Source organism: Zonotrichia leucophrys, chromosome 2 (assembly GCF_028769735.1).
Source record: "Zonotrichia leucophrys gambelii isolate GWCS_2022_RI chromosome 2, RI_Zleu_2.0, whole genome shotgun sequence".
Lineage (NCBI taxonomy): Eukaryota > Metazoa > Chordata > Aves > Passeriformes > Passerellidae > Zonotrichia > Zonotrichia leucophrys.
The window spans coordinates 4522739-4549954 of record NC_088171.1 but is presented as its reverse complement, the minus strand read 5'-3'; the positions used below and the strand labels follow the sequence as shown (position 1 = coordinate 4549954).

Sequence of the window (27216 nt, the reverse complement as noted above, 5' to 3'; positions counted from 1 at the left end):
GAACTTTGAGGAAGGTACAAATTTACCCAAGTGGCGTCTGGGCCACAAAACTCAAGGCCCTCCTTCTCAACCTGCACTGTAAAACTGCTGTCACTGCACATCTCAAATGCAGTGACAACATGGCCATGAGCTGGTAGAATATTTATCTTCCCATTCCAGGTGTGTAAATGCAATTTGCAGAGTGGGAGCACATTCAGACCATAGGGAGCAAGGTAATTCAAACAGCAAGAAGATTGAGGCAGCTTAAAGATTTCCACAGACAGCTCCAGAACTGCCATGGATATGTCACATATGGCTGACTTCTCTGCCACACCACACCCTGGCTCCTCACAATGAATTCCACTCTGCTGCAGGAGTAGACTGCTAAAAAAAAACCCTTCTCAAACTGAAGATTACACTTTTAATCAAAATCTGGTCCTTTCTGCATCTACTTGAGACCTGCACTGAAAGTTCAGAGTCAAAATTGTTGTATGTGGAGAGGAAAATTAGACATAGATACATAGAGATCTTTGTTTCAGCTGATAGACTCATTTGTTAGAAACAGGAGACATTCTTTATTGCTAGAAATGAAGTATGACTCCACTGAGCAAAGATAAAATTAATAAATGCAGGTCTGTGGTGATGAATCTTTGCAGCTCCATTGATGCTAGAAAATATTTACTGGGGGTATAAAAAGATCCAACAGTGTAAATAATAAATGGCTTGTAGCCATTTCAATACAATATCAATATATTTCTTTTGGCACATTAATACACTTGTCATTCTCTACAGCTATAAAACCTGTGTGAGTGAATCATGTTACATGAGACAAGCGATGAGACACTGCAGGGAGACTACAAGAACACAAAACACACAAAAGAACCAACCTTGACACACTAATGAACTGCCAGAGCTATTTTTCTTGAAGTGAGCTGCTTTAGATGAATGTACAGAACATCATCTACTGCATAAGAGCACAGCAGCATTCCAGAATAACTCTGAATTTACACAGGGTCAAATTCAGAGTCAGCGCTTCACAGACACACAAAACCACAAAGGAACCCATCTGATATATTTATCTATGCCTGGCAATGGCCTGGTGCTCTGTTTACAGCATAAGCACAAAAGATAGCAAAAATAAAGAAGGTTAAGTCCCATCTGAACAAATGATGACCATGAGGATGTGTGCCATTAGTCCCACTCTTTCTGTCATATACAATGGCAGCACAGTCAGAAAGGACGTAAAGATTCAGGGGTCTTGTCCTGTTCTCCTCCTCAGCACACATCAGCCACAAAATTCCTTGGGGCTTAATTCAGGATATGCCAAACTTTTGCTCTCCCTGCCTCCCACTCTGCTTTGTTGTGTCTTTCAGTGCATGCTGGGAAGATCTGAGTAGTGTTCCCATGCAGCATCAACTGGGAGGATGTACAGAAACAAAAGACACCAAAACGTCCAGAAGTCAATCCCTCATTTCCTCTGGAAACTCACAGGCACTGCACAGTGCCTGATTTTGAAACAGCAGGTAGCTCAGAAAGCACAAAGAGAGACAAATAACACATGGTCATGCTGCTCAGTATCCCAGCTCTAAAAATGACCCAAATCAGATGCTACCATGTCTTAGGCTGGAAATGCAAGATGTGGCTGGGGCTGTGTGTTCTATTTCCATCTTTCAGAGCTGGGGCAGTTCTCTCCTGTTCTTTGGGTAGCTTTTCTTTATCTCTCCCACAGCCAATCCTCCCTCCAGGAGATCTCTGCTGTCCATGGCCACTGAGTGTCCCTGCAGGGCTGATCCAATCCCAGCATCCCATGGGGAGATGCTCCGCCCAGGGGAGGAGCCAAGCATTCCTACCTGGATCCAATCTGAGCCTGGCACAGCACAGCAGCCTTTGCCCCCTGCATAGCCAGAGGAGCAGCTTTCTGCTGCCCTGCATGGCCAGAGGGAGCCCAGGCCCATCTGCAGCAGCCCTGGAGCTGCAGAGGAAAACTCCCCCCTTGTGCAGGATCCCTGCTGCAGCAGAGCCACAGCTGGCACTGCAGGAGGGCTGAGCCCCCATGGGATGGGGCTGGGACACCACCCTGACACGCAGGGGGCGAGGCATGTGCTGACTCTGGTAATGGTTTTATGTTGTTTTGTACTACTGCATTTGTATTTTTTAATTTTTCTATTAAAAGAACTGTTATTCCTATTCCCACATCTTTGCCTGAAAGCCCCTAATTTCAGAATTATAACAATTCAGAGGGAGGGAGTTTACATTTTCCACTTCAAGAGAAGCTCTTGCCTTCCTTAGCAGGCCTGCTCCAAATTGCCGTGATCCAATCAACAGGGCTTCCTAAGCAGCTTTAACAGAAGAAGTAAGAGAATTAACCCTTTGGGGTCTGGGTCCTGCCTTCATGGCCCAGCACACATGGTAGCTACAATGTTATGACTCCCAGTTTTAAACCATCGAATTCATATTTGTTTGGGTTTTTTTTGATGACCACCATTATGGCTTTGGGACCCTGGGCTAGTGGCTTCTGTACTCCTTTGGACCCAAGCCAAGTTGAAAATTGAGGACTTGTAACAGATTGAAATGCTGCAGAGTTACCAGCTCTCAAGATTGCTCTGACCCTCTGCTTTCCATGGGTTATCAAAGCTGCCATTTATAGGCAAGAAGGATCTAGACTCTGATTCCACTGCCCAGAAGTGTGTGCCCTGCAAGATCTGTGGTACTCCAGCCTGTCTGGTACAGCCACATGAGGCTGGCAGAGAAACTCAGGACCTTGGGAAGATCCATCCCTTCTGAAGCAGCAGCCACAGGGCAAACATTTTGTCCTCAGGCATCTCAAGTGTTCTGGGACACCTGGAGATATCAGAGTGGGCAAAACATGGGCCTGTCATAAAAGGGAAGAATCCTATCAGCAGCACGGCACAGGGAGGCTTTCACTATTATTACATAGGCTTCACTCTATGCAGTAGATTTTAATTCCTTGAGTTAATTTAAATCATTCATAAATGTGGGAAACCGCCTAAAACACAGAGTAGCACAAGCCTTGTAGAGCACCTAAAGTTTTCCTGACAATTTTCTCCCCTTGGTTGGACTGTTATGTTTACAACACATCTCAGAGAGGAAACTGATTTTGGACACTTCCTTTATGGTGTTCCTAGTACAAATGTTTCCAGAGATTCCAGTTAACTGAGGTGTGCAACCAATAGAAAAAAAAAAAAAAGAACTTTTTCAATGAGATTCACCTGATGAGATTGATTTTGTCCTCTAACCATTACCCTGAGTAGATCTTTGCTGTCTATAAGAGGAACCAGCTTGGATTGATGTAAATGCCTGTATTAATCAGATTAATCCCATTCCAGATGCCCTGAACAAAGATCAAATTGTTTGCTGAGCTTTTCCACACTCACCCACCTCATCTTCCTGGAGGGTTTGGCAGCTGTAATCCCATAACTTTGGGCATATAATTTCATAGGAAAGCAAGCAAAACTATTTGAAATTAAACACATCAGGAATAAATATGAGAAGAAAAATGTCCTGTTAGGGCAGGACTATCACAATGCCAGCAGCATTATGTTCAGAGATTCCGTGTCTTAGATTTGATGGAATTATTTACCAGAGGAAATCAATACAACACAAACACTGTGTAATAGATTTGCATCTCTCTGCCAGCCACCACTCAGCAAACACCAGAGAAAAAGCCTGGAAATGAAGTGGCAGGAATCATGAGCAGAATACTGACTTTGAGAATTGAGACAGGGGTTCTCAAACACATCATTTTCACCAGACAGCGAGGAGGATCCAGTCACACCACACCCCAGCTGAAATGATTAGGCATGAAAATGGATTATCATAATATTATTATGGCCATGATAACTGAGGAAAAAGAATATAATAATTGCCTGATCTGTGATTTTTAAACTGCTGCTGCACACGTTTGCAGCCCCAGAAGAACAGGGAGGATGTCAGAACATTAATTCTGCTGCAATAGCTTGTGCCTGAGTCTGGAATCAGTGACCTCACATAAATTTGGATACCTCCTGGGATAAAAAATCCCTCTCCAGATCTCCTCCCTAGTCTGCCTCACTATCCCTTGATTTTTTCACCATCAGGGCCAGTATTTCTGATTCTGCAGCTCAGGGTACTTCAGGGCTTGCATGGTTTAGGGTATTTGAGAGGTTCATAGAGGCAGAAGGATTCATCTCACCTAATTCCAGCCACCTAAAATTTGGGTGTCTAGACTAAATCAGGTTCCCTAACAGTCTCCAGGGAAATGGACACTTTCAGAGAATGATGATTCATTTAATTTGGAGACAAATATCTTCTTCAAATTTACAACTCTTAGATATTCTACTTAGAAGGATGTTACTCACCCCAAGATATGTTTGCACTTTGGAAAGAGCTGTCAACTGCTAACACATCACATGTCTGAGATGGGTTTTGGAGTTTTACTTACATGTCAGACAGAAATTGAAAGCTAGGACTTCCTGCTGCTTTGAAATGCACACATATTTGTTAAAATGCTGTGTTTTATTTGAATTTTAATGATCTTGTATAAAACTTATAGAATCTTGTTATTTTAAATCATAAAAACTGAGCCACCTGTAAATTGTCTGTGCCCATTTTATGGTTAAGAACTTTCACAATAAGTATAAACCTTGGTAAACAGATTAAAGCCTCAAAATCCAAGTTTTTTCTGTTCGTATCAAGACATTGGATATGCAGATCTCAATCTGTAACTGGTTCCATCAGCATTAGTTATAGTAGATTTTTACAAAAGCCATGGATCAATCCAAAAGAATTCAAAGCAAAACTGAAATGAAAAAAACCTGAAAACTGAAATAAGCATCAACATTGAAACAGATTTATTTCAGCATAGATGTAAAACATGGGTAAATGTCATCAAGTAGCTGATAGTGGGATAGAGATTTTAATAACAGGTGCAGCAACAAATTAATCCTGGGAAGTGTGGCACTCCCAATCTGCTTGACAGCACAGCTGGGTTTCTTTCCCCAGGATGTGTTAATGTGGTTTTTATTTGGAAAACTGCACGTCTCACCCCAATGAATATTAAAGAATGAGTTTGGGGAAAACATGGAACATTCTGATTAAACATTTTGTCACTCACATGCTCTCACACTCAATTGCAAAGGCAAGATAACAACATCTCATTGCTAAGCAAGGGATGCTCCTCTTCTGAACTCATCAAATCTCCTTTTTAACCTTCCAAATGTCCCACCACCCCCCAGAGTGCCCATCCATGATGTTGCTAACTGCCAGTTATCATAAGCAGATGTCAAAATCTGTGATTGATGACTGGAAAAAAATATTTTCCAGCATTTCTTCCCTTTCCCAGTTAATAAGATCATCAGAATCATCACTTACAGCAATGTTTCAGGCAACAAGGACCTGCTCATCACAGCTTTACCTTTGGGGACTACAAAATGAAGGAATAATAATTATTAATTTTCTTTTGAAGATTTTTTTGGCAGTTATTGCATTCTGGATACTAAGAATTACCTTTGTGAGCACCAATTTTTTTTCATTTTCAATCCCTGTAAAGTTATTAAGTATAAAAGCTATTCAATTTATCCCGAAAGTTTATCCCCTTCATGCAAATATCCCTTTTTTAGACTGAAATAATGAAGGAATACCCACATATTATTTCACTCACAGAATTTTTCAGGTGCTGTGGGATTCCTCTGGATCAAAGGATGAATGTAAGTGGGGTATAAGCCATCCCTAACAGAAGTTCCTAGCTCTGAAATATGCTGCAGATATTTCTGCCCCTGGTTTCCAGGCTGGTCTGGCTCTCTGCCAGAGCTCATCCCTTTCCCTTGGCCACTGGAGGGCTCTCCTAATTCTTCATTACTGCAAAGGAAAAGTCTGATTGAAGGACAGAAACACTGCAAAAAAATCCTGCTTGGAGTTCCCTGAATGCAAAATCAAAATCCATCAAAAAGGTATCAAAACAGGGAGAGTTCGCTGCTTCATCCAGAGATCCACATGTGGAAAAAGATGCATTTTACTGCCCTGCCTTTGGCAGCAAAAAGTGTTGTTACAGTAAGAGATTAATTTCCCTGAAAACTTCCTTTTCCACCCAAGTTTATGAGCTGCACGGAGATGATGGGTTTGAGGTGGCCAGCAGTGCTTGCCTTCATCACCCATTCCTCCCCACGCTGCATCGCTTCACTCTGAAATCACAACGCAATTCCTTTTCCAGCTAAGTGTGATTTCAGCCTTCTGCCTGCTCATTTCTAACTTATTTCCCACCCCAATACCAATTTCCCAGGCTGGTTCATTTTGCTCTTGATGGATCAATCATCAAACATCAGACCACTGCCAAGTGAAAATTTCTGATTGTTTCTTTTTCCCCTGCTTCTTTTGGATCAGAAGGGCCGAGTTAGTCAAACCTAAATTGTTTTGTGGAAACAGAACAATCTTTTCTATCTTTTTTTAAAGCAATATTGAGTACCAGAATAAAAGATAAGTAGCTTTGATCACCCCAGAATAATAATTTGGGATAAACTTTGCCCTACACCTCTGTCACTCATTACTCACCCAAACTCTTGGGTATATCCTGAATCAAAATTAATTTTTCCCCCACCAGCCAGGGAGGGATGTGGATTTTAACATTGTCCTGGGATGACTTCTCTGAGTTAGCTTGAATATTTTTAATTCTAACTGAGACACAAGCCAGCCAGCCCATCAGGCATGGCAGAAAATACTTTATTTTCCATGAATTAGAAGTAGCTTTGAATAAAGAGCCCTGGCTGTGGTCATTTTATCCCAAATCCTTTGAGATAGTCTAACACAGATAGAAAAAAATGCCAGTGATAATGGACAAATGGATTTTCTTGGCCTTTGCTTCTGTCTTTGAATAGAAAATTAGCTAGAGTTGGGCTGAAACATCCTAGGGGTCATTTAAATTACACCTTAATTATTTAGTCTGAATTGTACTGAATTTTTAGCTTGCCAGGTGACAGAAAATGTAGACAGAAGAACAAAGGTGTAAGATTTTGAGCAGGAATTTACATCAGTTTCTTAGATTTTTTTGGAAATCTACAGCTTCCCAAATGAAATAAATGGGTTGGATCCTTAAGTTTTACAAGTTGATAAGTGTTCAAGGCCAGGTTGGACCTGCTGGAGATCTGCTCCAACACTTGCCATTTCCTAGAAGTGAAGTCTGAGGTGTCTGACTTAACTGTGGTTGTCTACATTATGTGTATTGAACTTTTTCTACATTATGTATATTAAAAACTTATAAAATATTTCTCCATCTCTATTTTTTATTTTAGATATTTTTATTTATTTATATACATTAGTATTAGTATTAGTATTAGTATTAGTATTAGTATTAGTATTAGTATTAGTGTTAGTGTGGCATTGGAACTAAAGCAACTTTAAAGTCCTTTGCAACCCATTCTATGATTATAAGTGAAAGTTATTTCTCCAACACAGTCCTGTGAGTTTTACATTAAAATTCCACTCTCCACAGAAATCAATAGCTGAGTGTTCCCCCACACCAAGAAAGCCATGGATTTAAAATTGTTTTATGGAGAAAAAAGAACAGCCCAATTTACCTTCTTCAGATTAAAAAAAAACAAACAGCATCATCTCCTTATAAGAAACTTCTTATATAAGAATAAGCAATTTATGTTTTTTAGAAGAAAACACCACCCTTCTTCAGCAGAATTAGACTGGATTTTATGGGTTATGTTCCCTAAAAGTCTTTGCTGGAGGCAAAACCTGCAGAAAATATAAACTAAGCAGTCCATAAAAAATTGATGGATGGGCACTGCTCATGGCAGCCCTCCTGTGAGCTGCAGCTGATGTGGCTGGGATCATTTGTCTCAGTTTATGGTCTGCAGAGGAGCTGTCAGGGCAGAGAAGTTTCCAGGTTCCCTTAAAAGTCAAGAGAGATCCACTCTGTGAAGTCAGTGGTGGATTTTCTGGGATGATTTCTGCCACCATAAAGGAGACACTTAAATTGGATCAGATAAATTGTCTTCTGAAAGTGCCTCTTTCTCAATTAGCAATAAAAACAAAACAACCTGGGCTGACCTGCTCCCTGGGACATGTCTGTGCTATAAATGCCCAGACTGAGGGACAGGAATTCCATCTGAAATCAGGCCTGGAAGATCTTTCCTGTAAAAACAGCCTCACTTTGTGAAGAGTTGAACACTTCCACTGGGCCTTTGCTTTGGCTTTTGTTTTTTGTACAATTTTCCCTGATGATTTTATTTTGGCTATGCAGCAATCCTGTTCCTAACCTGGATGTCCTGTGTCCAGCTTGGTGTCCCCAGCTCAGGAAGGACAAGGAGCTGCTGGAGTGAGAGCAGAGGAGGCACCAGGGTGATCAGAGGGATGGAGCAGCTCTGCTGGGAGAATTGTGTTTGTTCAGCCTGGAGAGGAGAAGCTTTGGGGTGATCCAGCTGTGGCCTTCAAATGCCTGAAGGAGCCAACAAGAAAGATGGAGAGAGACTCTTTACAAGGGCTGGAGTGGCAGGACAAGGGGAATGGCTTCCCACTGCCAGAGAGGAGCTTTAGATTGGATATTTGGAAAAAAATTCTTCCCTGTGAAGGTGGGAACCTGGCACAGGGTGCCCAGAGAAGCTGTGGCTGCCCCTGGATCTCTGGAAGTGCCCAAGGACAGGTTGGACAGAGCTTGGAGCAACGTGGGATAGTGGAAGTTGTCCCTGCCCAGAACTAAATTGTTTTTAAGATCCCTTCCAACCCAAACCATTCTATGACTCTACAATTTGTTTTTACCAATCAATAGCACCAACTAAGAGGAAAGTGAAGAAATAATTAGAAATAATGAGCTGTATCCTGTAACTGCATCTGCTGACTTCACAAATCCATGGTGTGTGTTGAAGCATGGGGGAGGCTGTAATAAACCACCAGCCAAGCTACAGCACTAAACCAACCCATTTTGCCCCATTTTCTGGACCCAGTAGGAGTTGAACTGCTCAGGACCAAGAATTCAACATTGCCACATTCCTGCAAAGCACTCAAAAAATACCCAACTACTGCAAAGTGCTGATTTGGGGGATTTTCTGCTGAGTGTCTTCCATTTGCATAACAAAGAGATTTTAATTTTTCAGCATTTACACTTGTACTTTTAATACAGCCCATCAGTTTGGGACTGATGTAATTTTAAGAGCAGCAGTTAAGAGAAGAAAAATCTCATTGAAGCACATCCTTTCCAGAAAAAATAAAAAGGGAAGGAAGGAGGCAAACAAGCAACTATAAACTCTTGCTGTTTAAAGTATAAAATTCTCCTCCATTCTGGTTATGTTGAGATCTGCAGTGTTTATTCCAAGAGACATGCTGATCTGGTTTAGCCTCTAGATCCTATCCTAATGAGAAAATGAATCCTAACAATAAAAGTATGATTTATAACCATGAGACAGATTTGGAGTTTCCATCTCTGAGATTAGAAGTGCCCCAGAAAATGAGAACTCATTGGTCTCCTAAAAGCTTTCATTAATGGGCTGAAGCAGTAAAAACAAAGGAAAAACTATTAAAATAGAAAGCAGCTGGGAATCTATGAATGCAGAGTTTACATGGATTTGCAAAGAACCAGGTATAGAAAATGAAGTTTTCCAAGAAGAGCTAGTAACCTTCCAGCAAGGAATACAAATGCCTTCATGAATCAATTTATTTTATCCTGTGATTTGCTTCTAGCAGGAGCCATCCCTCAGGAGATGCCTCTTTCTGTACACTGACTGTAAATCAGCAAAGATCAGTGGTTGGTTCAGAGACAGGCAGACACTTGGGTGACCTGGCCCTCTCCAGGGGGACAAAATATTGAGGTTGAAGCATGAACAGGCTAGAAATAGACTCTGCATCTTTTTTATCCTTGTTCCCTTGCCTTTGGACATGATGTGTCCTCCTCTCCCAGCTGCAGCAACACAACCAGCCCTCCTTGGCTTTATCACCTGACTCCCATTGTCCCTCTTGCTCCTGAGAAAATGTTTCTTGAAAAGTTTTCAAATCATTCTGCCAGAACTAATGTAGGGGAATAGAACATAAGAACATAAAGGTAGTATAGAAAGTAATCTCACCCCCTGAAGAGCTGCAGCTGGGCAAATTATTAAGGATGAGGAGCAGGCCTGATTTTAACAGGCCACACCTGCAGCCAATAAAGAAGAGTGTTATAAAAGAGTGGCCTGGTTAGCTAAGATGAACTGGAGTCAGTTGGCTGCTGTGAGGACAAAGAGGAATCTGTGCCAAGAGGAGATGCCTGCAAGAAACATCAAGGAGCTGTGAAACTCTGGCCATATGGAACCCCTGCAATGTATTGACAATAGAGCTTTTGCAATATAATGACAACAAATGGTGACCCCAATGTGATCCAGGATAAAGGATCTGCCGTGTTTTGGGAGAAAATGGACTCAAATACTAAACTATATCACCCTGTGGATTCGGGAAAAAGGACTTGAATACGAAACTATTGGTAAAATACATCAATTGCAGCTGTTAATGTTTGTTAAATGTGAATATAAAAGATTTTGAACATAAGTACTTTGCAAACTGAGAAAAGCTATAAAACTGAACAAACACTTAGAAATATATTTGTACTATAATATGTTGAACATTTGTATAACTATTAGTTCTGAATGAAATATATGAATGTGTCATAATGTTAATTTATTTGAACATGTGCTTCTAGAAATGCTGCAAGTCTGTAATTAAAAGAAAAAGGGGGAATTGTAGGGGGATAGAACATATGTAAATAAAGGTAGTATAGAAAGTAATCTTCCCCCCTAAAGAGTTGCAGCTGGGTTGATTATTAAGGATTAGGAGCAGGCCTGATGTTAACAGGCCGCAGCTGTAGCCCATCAGAAGAGTGTTATAAAAGAGTGGATTGGTGGGATCTGGAGTCAGTTGGCTGCTGTGAGGATGAAGAAGAATCAGGGCCTGGAAAAGCTACCTACAAGAAACATCAAGGAGGTATGAAACTCTGGTAATATGGAACCCTTACAATGTAATGACAATAGAACTCTTGCAATATAATGACAACACGCTTTAACAACCACTCCAGTTCTAAGGAGCCAAAAATCTGAACAGCCCCTTCCTTTACCTTTCTGAACTACATAATCTACACCAAAGTGTGCTGATGACACAAAAAATGCTGTTATTTCAGCATTAAAGTAGATTCCTTCATTATGAATCACCAAAACTGGTCTTCAGTGGCACACAAATTGTGGAAGCAGAAGCCCACAGCAAAGGAAAACAAATGTTATATGGCAAACAGCAAGAGATAGGAAAAGAGGAAATGGCCTCCAGCTGCACCAGGGGAGGTTTAGATTGGATGTTAGGGAAAAAATTCCTCATTAAAAGGGCTGGAAGCATTGAGCCAGGCTCAGGGAAGAGCAGAGTCACTCTGTAGATGTGGCACTTGGGGACATTGTTGGGTGCTGGGCTTGACAGTGCTGGATTTATAGCCAGACTTGATGATTTTAAAGGTCTTTTCCACACAAATGATTCCAGTAATTCTAGGATCATTCTTCAAAATGAACTTACTGCTTTTCCTAATTGAACCCCTGTTGTTCAGAACAGCAATTTCCTTGGATATTTACTATTCAGTTTATTGGAGAAACAGACAAAAAGGCATGCCCAAGGCTGCAAAATGTTGATGATACCTTAATTGCACTAAAATGAATGTAAGCAGAGAATAGGGGGATAAAAATGAGGGGCAGGATTATTCTCTCCTAATTTCAGGCATCCACAGTGGAGAGTGAGTTTTATCTTCATTATTTTAAAGTGTGGAAATCTCTGCATTTACTCAGACAAGCCTCTAACTTTCTAATAATTTTCTGATTAGACATAATGGAAAGAAATTGATTTTAAGGGCATTTTTTCCTTTATGGATTTAATATGATTTTTTTTAAATAAATGGATTTTCCAAGCTTGTAAAATTTTTTCCCCTGTTAAAGGAAAATATTTACAGTTATGGAAATCAAGATTTTTTTTTTTAATCTCTAGCAGTAGTTGTTTAAAATGAAACACATTCCTAAATCTGCATGATTTGGAGTTTCCTAAAGGTAAAATTCAGTTGACTCTCACTTAGGCAATGACTAGCAACCAGAAGTATTAAGCTTTTAAGCAGATGTTTTAAAGTTTGTTTTTACCTATGGGAAATTTTATATTATTATTGCCATTGTGTTGGAAATTCCTAACCAGAAAGGAACAGCAAACACTCTGGCTGTAGTTGTATTTTCTCCTTAGGAATCCCTCAGTACATCAGGGGAACTGAAAGAAGATTTTTCTTGGAATATCCCGTGGCAGCTGCTTCTCCATTAAGTCTTGGACCACTGAACTTGTGTAGAAATGGCAGCAGGAGAAGAAAACCCTGAAAAGTCCCAGATACCCTGATTTTCAGAGCAAAGTCCAGCTCTAGATCCTGTTCCACCTCATCTCCACCACCTCCATCTTCCCAACAGCACATCAGGCTCCGTAAGGTGAATAAGGATTGGTGGGGACACCTAGAAATCTGCAGCAAGATGTAGAGGAGGACCTGATGGTCGAAATAGGAAGATGGAGTGAGAGATGGATGTCTTACATCTGAGGAATTTGGGAAGGAGCAGGAAGGAAGAGGAAAGAGAGTACAGGCAAAGTGTGGAGAAGAGGGAAAGACACACACTCATCTGTGCCCCAGCTGCTAAGCCCCTCCTCAGCCGGTGAAATCCCAAATGAGCACTGAATCTTTACTGTCTCAGGAACAGAGTATAGAAGGTGAAGGAAAACACTGACTCAGACAGCACTGACATGAAGGGAAATCAACAGTTTTGGAATTCAGCTTCTGCTGCTTATTCATGGACAGGCTGAGAGATTCCAGGAAGAGAAGCACTGGATAGACCAAAGGCTGTCATGGTAACAAGGTTAGCAGCACTTCTGTCCCACCTTAAACCCTGTAACTGCGTGTGCTGAGGTGTTTGGGCAAATTCTCTTTGAGGTAAATCCCACAGCTGACCCCTCCTAGGTGTTGTGCCAGAATATTCTGCAATATTCAGTGAGGTCTGCCAGGACCAAAGTGACTCAAGAGCTTGCTTTAACTCACTTGGACTGTGTTTCAGTTTCCTTGTCAGGTTTGATCCCATGTTTGAGACTTTCCAGCTACTGCTCAGATCACACAAAGGCTGGACATGATCAGGTAAGGATTTTGCCTTGCCAACATCCTTACCCTCACCCATAACAGCCTTGCCCACCTTGCCTATTAATTAATTAAGCAAATATATTGACCCTATAAACACGCCCAGAGCATCCCCCATTAACATTCCCATATCAATAAGCAACTGTATCCATGGCACAGATAAAGAGGACAGATGTTTTTCTAATGCTGATCACCTTCTATAAAACCTTTTAAATACCATCTTTTCTAGGGCATAAAGGTGTTTCTGCAGCACAAAACACACCACTGTCAGTGTCCTAACATTTATAACCTATTTTCTCCACATCAAAATATGTTAAGTGGGATATTTCATACAGGAAGAGAGTGGTGCAGGGAGAGGAATTTCAAACCCAGCTCTGGCTAATTCTGGACAAGTTACCTCCACTGCCCTTACTTGAGCTTTTAGCAGTCACTGCATTATTCACTGTGATCACCTCACTCCCTTCTCCAGAGTAATTACCTCTGTTCCCTGGAACTTCCCAACAGCCACAAAAATTCAAATGGAATCCATTCTCTCAGCATGGACTGTAACGATGAGCTTCACCTCTGAGGAAGATCAAATGAAGATATCAACACTTGAGAGACTCAGCTAAAAGCAAGAGCAGTTGCACCAATCAATTAGAAAGCTCTCAGGTTGTGTGTGGGCTTGCCAGGCTACCACAGAATATTTAAAACTTTTGCAATGCAAAAATGTCAGCTGCTTGCTTTTAATTGCTCTGGGTTTAGGCCCAACCGAGTACTGCAGGCAGCCTGCAGAGTGAGAATGCCTTAAGTTCTGATATTCCTTTGAATTCTTGGCAAATAATTTCATCTTTCACCATACATAGAACAGAGGTAAAAATATCCACCCCTCATCTTTCACGGATTCTGCTTTTGCTATGAGTTTTTTAAGTTTTAATCTACACAAAGTTAACCAGAACAAAGTATTTCTGTTTATTGTAACACTGGAAGGAAGAAGTAACTGCAGAATTGTGGACTTCACATAATACACCACAGGCCTCCTGGAATGAGATAAAAAGTGACAAAGTGCTCTGAAATCTGCAATGCAGATCAAAAATCAAGTATTCTTTGCTTGTTCCATCTGTGGACTATGGGACTGCAGAAAAACAAGGTTACCACATAATGCTGCATAGATTTCTCCTTTACTGTGTGCTTTCCCCAATCAGACATGTTTATTTCATTGTCTTGTGGATGTTGATAAAATTCTGATGATTTTAACAGAAAAATAGAAGACATAACAATTTTTACTATGCATGTTTCAACTGCTGCTCCTGAGCTCTCTGTCTCCCTGTTGAAAATGGTCATAAAATTTTATCCTCCAGGTAGGGGAAATAACATCCTGAAATTTAATATTATGGATGGCTACATTAATTTTCACTGTCATCATGTAAAAAATAATTCCTTTTTTAAAAAGTAGATCTAGTGGGTGAATTTCTGTATTACTTACATCAGAGATTTGTAGCACAACAAGCTATTTTACAGCAACCTAAAAAACCTGTATTTTTTCTGCTTTTTACATTTGGATGTGAGAAGGTTTCATAAGAAATTAAATAAAAGAAGACCAGTAATCCATCAAAACAATGTGAGAGAACAGCAGCCACATCTGAGTGAACTGGGCACTCACCCAAGCAGAAGTGACAAGCATTTTAGGTGGCAACAGTGGCATTGAAATAGCATTTCCCTCCTCTGAAAAGAAAGACTTTTAAAACCTCTAGGCATAACAAGAGGAAAAAAAATTGGTGAGCATCCTGCATAAATAAATGTGTAAATTGAGTTTATTTATCCATGAAGAAAATGGAGATCTGTGCAAAGTTTTAAATTAACTCAAACAAGAGAATAGATACATTTTTCTGGAGAGAAGACAGCAAAAAATACTGATCATACTCCTAAATCCTAGAACTGAGTTTACCCAGTGGTCACTGTAAGGACAGTTTCAGCATAATGAGAGTTTTGTTTTCTAAAATAATCAGATACTGATACATACTTATATGTGTACATTTTTATACATTTATAGGTATAGGTATATTTAATAACTCTCAATGAATTTCTCAGATAAGAAGTTCCCCATCTTAGTCAGAAATCTTGTCTTTAGCTGATACAAATTTCAAAGAGCTGATGCCCACTGAGGTATGGCTCCACGCTGAGGATTCATTTAAAGATTTCACACCCACGTCCACAGGGATGAACTCAGCAGCACTCTCCTTGAACAGATTAACAGCAAAATTGCAAATACATCTCACTTCTGATATTAACTCTTTCCCCTTTATTTACACAGGAGGCTGTGAGTAATAGTCTCCCACCTGCTGTGGAATTACCTCAGGGATACTTTCAAAGAAAGAGCAGGTTCTTAGGGGAATGATTAATTTCCTGTAACTCTGGATATTGCAAAGTAGGCATCTGCAGCTGAGCAGGCCTTAGGCTGCCTTTAAACTCAATAAATAAAAAAAACCTCAGGCTTGTTCAAAAATACCAGGGCAGCCCTTTTGGTTCTGCCTGAGGGTCTACCTACTACATCTTCCAGTCTCCAGCAGTGGATATTTAGGGAACAACACAGAGATGGGAGATAAATGAGCACTCTCCCAGCTCCCATGTTCATCCCAGAGGATTTCCTGATACAGGACCAGGTTTCTCTGGCATGGTAATAACTCCCTGTGTGTTTCACAGTGACAGCAGGCAAGAGATCAGCTTCTAAATGCTTGGGGATATCTGCAAAAGGTGGAGAGTCCAGAGGGTGAGCAGGGAGCCTTGAAATCAGGCTCCTGTTCTACATCAGCGCAGCTGAGACCACCCAGCATTTTATACCCTTAGCAATCTGTTTCTCATTTGTGTCACCTCTTAGCTACTGGTATGTGCAACTTGAAATATCTGCATCCATAAACAACCCTTTTGTCTGACCATTTATGCACAGCAGTAGCACGACAAAGAGAATGAATCTGCTACAAAAAAAGATGCACAGGGCATGAAGTGTTGAACAGTTCAAGTCCAAGTGGCTTACATAAACCATGTTAACATTTTCCATTATCTCTTTCTTATACAGCCAGTGCCCACCCTCTGACAGTTTAACAAGTAAGATGAATGCCTGGAGGGGAAAAAAATAACCCTTCTAGTTCTTATTTGGTAATGGAATAAGAAAGCTGAGCAATGTAGAGCTGGAGCTTTACAGGTTGCCTTGCACTTTGACAAGCTTTAGTGCTTACTATTATTTTTGTGTACATGGGACAGTGGGCTGCCCAGGGAAGTGGCTTAGTCACCAGCCTGGAGGTATTTAAAAGGTGTAGATGTGGCACTTGGGGACAGGGTTTAGTGGTGGACTGGGCACTGCTGGGTTAAGGGCTGGACTCAGTGATTTTAAAGGTCTCAGACAATTCTGTTATTCTGAAGTTCTATGACTATACAATAAAATGTTCTTATCTCAAGGCTGGCCAAGGCCAATGAATTCCCCGCATAACAGAGTTTATTCATCAAAGTTCAACCAAGTGATACAACTCAAGAGTTAAACAAGGAGCTGCTAGCTGAAACTTTACAGCAGGTGATTTCTTCAAGCTGAATCTCTGGTCCAATTTCTATGTTCAAATTCTAGTCCAGGATAAGCCAGAACAGCACCTGCAAGTATGAAGCAACTTTTCCTTTCCTCTTCCTCAAAGCAGCCACTGTTGGATCCTCAAACAGCTTTGGGCACATCTGGAACACACCAAGAACAGAGGGTGGAAGGTCACCCTCTTTTTTGGCTGTCAGTAGTTGGTACTGAAGGAAGGCAGCACTAGAAGGCATAGTTTTATACACACAGAGTTTACCCTCACAGGGAGATGGATGGAGCTCAGCCTCACCTTGGTCTGGCTTTGTGGTGAATTTGGCTCTGAGTGTGGTCAGGACACCCCTCAAAAGAAGCATGGAAATATTTGCTTTGTCCAAAGCAGGGAGACAAAGGTGAGGCCACAACTGTGTGTCAGCAAGAGCACAACTAGAGGCTCACTACTAACCTGGAGAGTTAACTCAGTCAGGGGTGTTGGACTAAGCTCTTTTCTGACCCAGAACATCACAATCACATCAAAAGCCAACTATTTCCTAATTACAATACGATATAAGTGTTTCTATCAGCTATCAGCTTTTACATCATGCTGTAAATGCTTTAAAGCCAATTATCTAAAATTACCCCTCATGGATCCTATTAAAACACATCTTTCCTACTTCTATTTCTCCAAAGTATCCAGTCTTATTTGCAAGGCCACCCTTTGAAACTTGCTTCTAGTTCAATTTCTCTTTCAACAATGTCTGTCCTATTCCAGGCATTCCTAAGTCAGCATTTCTTATCTTAAGGTTTGCATACAGATGTACACACAGTGTGAGCCTTCTGTCAGGCTTTGAGAATTTTCTATAAATCCATTTCCCACATTTGGGCACTAAACTGAAATCAGAAACAACAACAAAAATTTGCTTATTCTACCCAATCTCTCCCATTTCCTATTAATAGTGATCCTGCAGCTCTGCAGATGTTGGACATCCTCTGAACCACCCATACTTCAGAACAGTTCCCTCTAGTACCACTCTGGTGGCTTCACTCTTAGATTTGCCACAGTGTTATTTTAACCCTTGAAGTGCTCATCACCCCCCAAACCCAGAGAGAAATGCTGATTTGAAGGACAGGGGGTGTTTTCATTTAGGAGCAGACACACTGAGATGATTCTGTGTGAACAGAAAAGGCACTCGATCTGTTCTGTGGAACTCGACAAAATGAGAATTGCTACAGTGTGTATTATTATCTATCAGGTGTGAAAAAAATGCTATCTCATTTAGAAACCACTTTTAGCAAATGGTGTTTACTGTACCAACTGTATAAATTCAAATATTTTGTATATTTGATAGAGTGGGACATTGTAACAGTCACTACTGAGGGGACACTGGGAATGCACCAGAGTGAGGTGACAGGGCCAGGACTGAGGTGAAATATGAAAAAAACTTCTGAAATATGAAAAAAAAACCTCAATGTATCTTCCCAGAGTCTTTACATTTCTGTGTACTGTAAAATCAGATGGCAGATTACTTCCTTTGATGCTTTACTGAAGTTCTGCAAAAACACTTTTCCATGGGGTCAAGACACTGGGGCAACTTCTTACTGAAACATGTTTCATGTTGAGATTTTACAGCCTCCTTTACACAGCTTAGAGATTTGTTGTTTTAGATTTGGAAGAATTTATCAGCCTCTGGACACCTAGAATAAAAGTGGGAACCTTTAGATGTATTTACCTAGCTCATCCATAAATCATTTACCCAAAAAATAAAACTCCAAACCCCATATTGTCACAGATATCTTTTACGAAAAATCCTTTCCTTAGGATTTTTCATCCTGAGAAGCTGAGAGGGCTCAGGAACAAAATGTAAACATTGATTATCTGCTCCTGTGGAATGCAACAGGTGGATCTGGGATTGGCCTATTTTGGAGGTTTCTAATTAATGGCCAATCACAGTCAGCTGGCTTGGACAGAGAGTCTGAGACACAAGCCTTTGTTATCATTCTTTGCTATTCTATTCTTAGCCAACCTTCTGATGAAATCCTTTCTTCTATTATTTTATTATCGTTTTAATGTAATATATATCATAAAATAATAAATCAGCCTTCTGAAACATGGAGTCAGATCCTTGTCTCTTCCCTCATCCTCGGACCCCTGTGAACACGGTCACACCATATAAATATTTTGTGTCTACAGCAAATGTACAAATTAGATATGGTGCTTAGGGACATAGTTTGGTGGTGGGCCTGGTAGTGTTGTATAAGTGGTTGGACTGGATGATCCTAAGGGCCTTTTCCAATCTAAATCACAGAATAATTTGATTTGGAAGGGACTCACAAGGATTATCAATCCAACTTTTAAGTGAATGGGTCATACACGGATAAAACCCACAACCTTGGCATTATGAAATTTTTCTATTACTCTAAATAATCCTCTCTAGTGGACCACAAAACTTGTTGGACTGTCTATACTTTCCTAATACACAAAGGATTTCCATACCCTCAGTTTGGAACAGCACCAGGCTAAAAAAAAAAATGCAAGTTTTTAAAATTATAAGGGCAGGAATACAAATTGTTCAACAACACCCAGCACTGTCAACTTTATTTTGGGAAGCACAAGCAAGCAGAGCTAGACTGCCTGGTATGTCATTTGGGGCAGTGGGAAAGTAAACCAACATCATCACCTCGATTTAAATAGAGCTGTTGCAACATCTGAAAATAGGAAGCGCTGGGAAGGCTGCTGGTGCCCAGCTGGAGTGGTGATGGTGCACACATTGATGTCTGAGGTTATGTTTCTGCCTGGGAGCAGTGACTGGGTGCTGTGGATGTGACCTGGCCCCCAGGCAGCTGCAGGAGCAGCGTGGGGAGCTGCAGCCAGCAGGCTGATGCCAGGGGAGTGAAAGCATCTGTGAAAATAAATCGCCCATCCAAGGCTCGTTCCAAATGGGGCTGCTCATGGATGTGGCCTGCTGGGAAAATCAGGAGGGAAGCAGAGAGAATTGCTGCCATCCCATTACCCTGGAGGGATATTTAGGGATGTAATGATGGCAAATCTTCTGTTTCCAGGAAACAGAATGGTGTGATGTACAGAAATAAATAACCCCTGGAGCAGAGAGGGGCTCACCTTCGCAGTTGGGGATGGAAAGTAAATTATCAAATATGCTTGTGTGTCATAAAACTTTCATCCTCTAAAAGGATCATTGATCCAAGAATGATTGAAATTGATTATTTAAAACCAACAAGCCAGCCAAGAACAACACTATTCATACATTCCCAGTTCTGTGAGGAGCCTCTAGAATAAAACACTGTCCCAGCAACTGGGAAAATGATGGCAAACTCCAAGTGATGTCAGGTAATTGGAGACTTGATGAGCATCTTTGATGAGCTGTGGATCCATCCATGGATACATTCCTCCCACATCCACCAACACTTTCATTAAACCACAGCTTCCTGAGAGACTTGGAAAACACAGGAAACAACGCAGGAGCAGTGTAAGCCTGGATTTGTCCAGGTGGAATCCTGCACCACTCAGAATCAGGGTGTTTCCACCATTTCTGGGAGACAACAGCCTTTCACTACAAAGTGACCAGAGTGAGGGCAAGGAACCAGCCCCCAGCTCAAGAGGATCCAGTCACCAGGAGGAACAAATCATTTTTCCTTTCAGTGCATCCCAGGACTTCTTGAAATGAAGTGCACGACATCTGATTTTCTGCCTCTCCTTTACTGGGTTGTCTGAATACACTTATACACCATAAATGCAAACTGCAACCTTCAAACTGACTGAAAGGGAAGAAAGAGAAGAAAAACAGAGAATATGATTTGTATACTGATAAGGCACAGGAGCATTGGCCATCCACATGCTGGTTGATTTTTTATTTTTTCAAAAGATTTCTGTTTTCAGATGAATTATCTTTTGACAAGGTCTTAAAAGATTGTGAGGTCAAATGTGTCAATGGAACAAATAGGGGGATCAAAAGATTTCCATGCAGATCAAAATTAAGCAGGATCAGATGCAAGCCAAGACTTGCAGTCTCCTGTGGAAACATGTTAGATGGGAAAGGCAAGGGATGTGAGGGGAATAATGCAAAAACACTCCACAATGCATGGAATATCAGTGTGAACTGAGGACCTGTGTTCTCTAAGTTCCTATAAAAATTCAAGCTGTAACTCAGTGCCTGTATCACACACAAATATAGAATTATAGCCACCTGCTCATGCTGGGTATCACTGTAATTCTAGTCAAACCAGACCAGGAAATTACAACTTTAGAAACATCCTAAGCTGAGTCCTATAAAAAAAAATTCTGCCATTTCAACCAATTCCTCTTATATATGAAAGTAAAGTAATAATTAAATACAATTTTTTTTTTCAGGTATACAAACACAAAGACACTTCCCATCTGGTGTGGTGCATTTCCCCTATTATCCAGATCTCTTCTGGATTGTTCTGTGATCCCAGGAATTCCTGCTAGGCCATGGTCTTTGTGAAATGAGTTTGGTGAAGTGTCCCTGACCCCATATCAAGGACTTCAGCGTGTCCAGGGTGGGAGCAGAAACCATGCTGGGTGGGGAGTGACAGTGGGAATATTCAGTCATTCCCTGACAGCCTTGGAACATTCCTGACCTTCCATTGTTACTGGAATTTTAAAAATTCCAGGAATTACTTACCCAGACTGTGGCCAGGATGGAAATTTAGATACCTACAGAAAGTGTAGTATGAATGTTGCCACCTTAGCTCTGTGATTGACTGTTGTAGTTGTAATAAATTCTACTGACAGCCTCTGCAAATGTTAAATTTGTCAGTGATTAGGAACTGCTAAAAATCTTGTACTCCACTGTTGGGTTTTGGTTTCTTTTCTGCCTCTGGTAAGTTTGGGATTGAAGCTCTCGAGACCATATTTCGTGTTCAGACTTAGATGTTGATTATTTCTTATCTATATTACAGTCTTACAAGGCATGAGTTTTGCAGTATTTCACTAATAAGTTACAAAATGGCTAACTATTTTTCCTTACAAGGTCTTTTAAGGCTAAACTATCCAATTAAGAAACGACACTTAAATTATTTTTACTTTTTATTCATGTCCTGCAATGCAGACTTTTCTGTCTAATTACAAACCACCACCCAAATCCATGAAGAAGAAGGTGAAAAAGGACCAGTTACTGTCTTAAAACTTCTATCTTGCTTCACATATATTACTATATTCTAAAACTTTCAACTCTAAGTTTTCCACTATGTGATATTACACACTTCTAATGAAATGACACACTCATAATCTTAGTTTTATCATTCAATTTTGGAAGCTTTCTCCATGGCCTCAGGTCAATGCAGTGTTCTCTTGGGGGTCAGTGCCTGCCAGCACAGAAAGTCTGAAATTTCCAGCATCCAGAGTTCCAACAATCCACCTAAAAACCGTGAGCAAACCTCAGACTGTTGCTGGTTCAGAAGCTGTGTAAAAATTCCATCTGTGGTGAATTGGTGTTTTTACAACATCCCATTAAGATCACCTTTAGCTGGGATACATTTGATGGTGGTGCTTTAGGTGATGCTAATTAATTACATCTGTAATCCTTTAGATTAGATAAACCATTCATCAGGTCTGGGACTAAGATTGGACTGAGCTTCACCAAAGCTTCTGTCATGAGTTTAACAAGCAAGGGAGGTCTACTCTGACCCTCATGACTCAACTGAAGGGTCCCTTCTACCCTTTTGCATTTTTCATCTTTGTGTAAATCATTCTATATCAATTCTAACTTGATTTTCCTCTCTGTGATTCATCCATGTAAAAAGTGATAGAGTGGACCTTGACATTGAACTTTGCTAACTCACACTTTCACAAATTCATGCTAAACATACTTCTGCTAATGGCTTCGATGGTGATTCTGTAATGACCTAAACCACTCATTGACAACACCATCACACTCAGAACTGAATCCAAGCAATCCTGAAGGTGCCATCTAGGGATTTTTTAAGGAAAAAATGCCCAAAAGAGAAAATGAGTTATATTGCTTTCCAACTCTGAAAAAGTATTTCTTAGTTTAAATTGTTTCAGAATGAATTTACAATGTCATTCTCTCAGCCATTCTGTGAAATTACCCATGCATTACATTCTCAAAAGCATTTTATGCCATCTGTTTGGGATACTTAGTGTGAACATATTTGGGGGTGAAATTAGTAATTATAAGAGGAGGAAATTAACATATTGGACTAATTAACAGCATCTTCTGGAAAAGAAACAGGGAAGATAACGAATTACAAACCTTAATGTTTACTGTTCTCCCAGCTAAATAAAGATTGTTCAATATGGCTCTCCTTGGGTTTCTTTTCTTGATTTTTTTTCCCCTTCTAGAATATATCTGCACTATGTCAAAGAACAGGAGCCAGAGAAAAGACTCAGACACTGCAGGCTCTGTGCTCTGGTTCTCTCCATCCACTCTGCTGAATGGAGCTCACCAATGTTCCTGGGGGACACATCCTTGTCATTATCAGGCTCAAAATGAGGGCTGCAACACAGCTTACCTCATTTTGGAAACTGAAATATTACAGCAGACTTAGTTCCAGAAGCTCATTATGCTTGGACCCCAATAAAGAAAAAGCATTTCATTTCTGCTCCATTTTAGACTTTAATTTAGGATTAAATGGTGCTTTGGTCTTTAACTGTACCAATAGAGCTCTACTGACCATGAAGAGGTGATGATCATATTGCAGACCTCCATTTTTAATGAGAATGCTCATAGCTGAACAGCCCAGACTGTTTGGAAGATCCAATTTTCATGGAGCACAAAAACAACAGGTCATGGGAACCACCATGTTCTTGATGACCAATGACACAGAGAAAAAAACATTGCTCCATGCTAAGCAAAAAAGTGAATTTTTGTCCCTAAGGTGTCCCAAGTTCACCTCATGTACCTGAGGTGACCATGAAGCAGATTTGGGGTTTACTGTATTTGGGGTTTATTACCTGTATAAAACCACTCTCAAGGCACAGTACAGGTTCTCAGGATTTTAAAGCAATATAGGAAAGTTTGTTCTATAAAAGCTGCAGGTTGCACTGACTATAAAAATCAACTTCCATTGCTTTACCTCTGATCAATGATACCTCACAGAGATAGTGGAATGGAATAGAGGCTTCTGTAGCTTCTCCCTTCCCTTTTCCCATTAAAATTCTGTTCCAGTAGCCACACTCCACTGGAGAATATGCTGTGTGTTCATGCATCACATAAACAGCCCAGAAAATTATATTTTGTCAACAACTGAAAAATAAATTGTTTGCTCACTTCTAAGACAGCCTGGCGTGAAAATTTGTGGGTTTTTTTTCTAAAATAGAAGCTCTGCACAAGGAAAAACACTTCATGAATAAATGGCAAGTTTTACGATAATATTTACAAACACATTCAAAAGGCAAAGAACACCTAAAAGAAAGGTCCAAATATAGAACCTCATTTATCTTCCCTTTGTTTCCAGGTAAGGAATGGAAGAGATGGTCATTAAACTGATGTAAACAAACCTGCTACACGAGGCAGAGCTGCTCCCTGGAACACAATGGCAGCAAGGGGCAGAGCTTGGGGCAGGTTCATAATACAGGTCAACACACCCATTTATATGCAAATTGAGAGGCAGTTAAGGCACTACAACTTTCACACTTCAGGCTGATTTCTAGATCAGCCTATTGTCCTTAAGGAATAGATTAAGTCAGAATAAAACACCACTGATCCAACATATTTTACAGAAAGGTTTTTAATTCCCTAAGCCTTGTTTCCTTTGCCATTTCTCCAGGGATGGAGAACTGGCTGAATCATAATACCTACATTATATTTTAAGCTCCTCCCTCCACAAATATTCACCAAGGGGAAAAAGAAAGTGAAGAGGAAGGGAACAAATGTATTTTTTCCCCCAGATCCTTGCAGCACACATCCCCAAGTCATACTGCAGAGGAGTGGCTCTGAGCATGCTTCTCCCACTTCTGAAACAAAGCTGGATCCAGTTTCACATCTCTTACAGCATCATTTCTGTGCTGGTGTATTTTAGCCAAGAGAGACAAGTGCTTTGCCCTGCTTCTAAAAACTGGTCTGGATAAATGGAGAAGACATTTCAAATACACTTATTTTCAACTATAACATCAGTCAGTAAGTACAGTTAATTCAATAGGTTAAACTATGAGAAAGAGCTGTCAGTAGTTCCCCTGAAGGGAATTACTCCAGATGTGTAGAATTCTCCAGGTGTGTAAAATTCCAAGTTCTCCTTCCTTGTCACACCACACTGCACATTGTCACCAAGGGAAAACCAAGGCTGGAGACAGTGTGTTTATCTCAGCAGGAAAAGATGTTCCCTGGAGCAAGGACACTTTGAAAATGGATCCTCCAGTAACAAGAAGCCACCAAGAGATGGAGGAATAAATACCTGTGACGTTGGTGCGGGCTGACAAAGCTTCGCAGTACTTTTCCAGCAGCACAGACAAGGGCAGGTTCACAGAGGATTCACAGTGGAGAACTATCTGGAGAAACAGAAAGGAACCAAGCAGGTAAAGCAGCAGCCCAGAACAGATTTTCTCATTCATGAGTACAACAAGCCCCCAGCAGTCTCAGAGCAGTTCCCATTCAGGATTTACTCAGGTCCAGACACCCCCTGACATAGAAGGTTTGTGGTTGTACTTGCTCAGCTCCAGGGCATCACATGGAATTCACCTGATTAATGCAGAAAATTAATCAGTGCAAATTTACCACCTGTTCTGGATCTCTCCTTGTGGGAGCTGCTCAATGCCTTTAACAAAGCTCAGGATCCACTGTGTCTCACCTGAAAGGAGACACCTGAAATAGCAGAATTGAATCACACCCCATTAAAGATCTGTGTGTTGAGTTTTTTTAGTGAACTTTTAATTAGTATATGGGTGCCAAAAATACCTTGCACATTCAAGAGATACAGCAATTGGCAAAGGGCAGCTCAGAAGACTTGAAGAAGGTGTTTCCATGGAATATATAAGATAATTGGGCATCCCTGTAATGTGTCCTGTGGCTCTTTTCAGTCAATGGAAGACACACAAGTTTCTGACCCTCAGCATTCAGGACTGAACCTTCTACTGAGGGAAAATTAAAGTGAGAAAGAGCAGTAATGCCAACATGGGCACTTTGAAAAAGCTGCAGGTTCAGTACAAGGTAACAGTACAATCCCAAGTAAAATTTAGGAAACAGAGTTGAAAATGAATGGGGATATCTTAATTTTCACACTCAAAATGAAGCTCCCAGTGCAGACAGAGGAGAGAAACCCACACCAAAATAGAGAGCCAAGTTGGGATCCTGTTTGGAGCAAGAGAAGCTCTTGGAAAGCCCTCTAAGAAAGGCAGAATGAAATGTGGCAGGAAAATTCAGGAGTGACAAAGCAATGACAGAAAATTCCATTTTCCATCTATGAAACTGGCCGAAAATCTTTCTGAGGGGGATATAAAGCCATGGTAACACATGAAATGCCTTTGCTTTTCTGTTTACACAGAACGACTCCAACAAAATTCAGACAGCTTTTACTCAGAGAAACAACCCTACTCCTTGAAGGTTGATATTTTATTTCAGTGCTCTAAGGTGTGTGAAGTGATTGAGGAACCCATTTTATGTCACTGAATTCTCTGTAGCTTAATAAAAAGGAGGGTAAATGCTCATGACAATAGAATCCATCAGCAATGTTGGTGTCTAAAGAACAACTGTTCTTTGTACAGCACCTTTTTCTACCGATTTCTCACTTTGCTGTTATTTTATAAAATAGGAAGTGTTGAAGTACAAACAGAAAGCCTTTCCCAGACTTCATTCTTTTCATACAGAAAACTCCACAAAGGGGCTGTTTTCTCCTCCAGGTGTGAGGATGTGCGAAGAATTTTGAATGAGCTAGAGACCGGACTTCTGAGTTGTTTCAGATAATGTGACTTATTTTTCTTATCTTTTACATAGGTAGGAAAGGTGAGTTTAGCTCACATCTTCACCACCTAACTCAAAAAGTCCCAAGACTTCTAGTTACAAGACCTTTTAAAAATGTATCAACTAATAAAACACCACTAACTAAAGCTATTTATATTTTTCACCTAATTCTTAAATATTTTGTTTTACAGAGTCATAGCACAGTGTAAGCATTTTTAAATTAATCATGTTATAACACACAAACTTACAGTACTGTACTCTAAAACTTTAAACTTTCTTCTACTTGTGAAAAATGCCAATAGCTTGTTTTTAAAATTTTAAAAGTTTAATAGTAATAAAATGGTTATAAAAATAGTAATACAATTAGAGTAATAATAATTTGGATAATTTGAATTAGGACAATATGAGACAACAGAAACAAAGAATTATGGACATCTGGGTACCTTTTCTGGGCAGCACACTCCTGAAAAAGGACCCACGTTAACAGAGGATTAACCCTTAAAAACAATAACCTGCTGCATATTCATACACCTCATACATGATGCATAAATTCCATTCAAACACAGGATTTTGTCTGATCATTGTCAACTTCTTCCTCTGAATCCTGACAGCATCATCCTGCCCAAGCGAGGCAGGAAGAAGTTCATTTCTCCTGATAATGGAGC

At 40.4% G+C, this 27216-nt stretch overlaps 1 protein-coding gene and 1 long non-coding RNA gene across 3 annotated transcripts in view; one reads left to right on the top strand and one right to left on the bottom strand.

Annotated features, from left to right (window-relative positions):
• The window catches only part of CRHR2 (corticotropin releasing hormone receptor 2), a 151668-nt gene that overhangs the window by 111132 nt on the left and 13320 nt on the right, over positions 1–27216 (bottom strand). For both annotated transcript variants that reach the window (XM_064703825.1, XM_064703823.1), the window contains exon 2: positions 25050–25143. In XM_064703825.1, the coding sequence (XP_064559895.1) occupies positions 25050–25143 (94 nt within the window). The remainder of the gene's footprint in view (positions 1–25049; positions 25144–27216) is intronic.
• On the top strand, positions 10853–16167 carry LOC135443001 (uncharacterized). Its single transcript, XR_010438748.1, has 3 exons — positions 10853–10923; positions 12202–12854; positions 13062–16167. It is a non-coding gene; the product is annotated as an uncharacterized LOC135443001 (long non-coding RNA).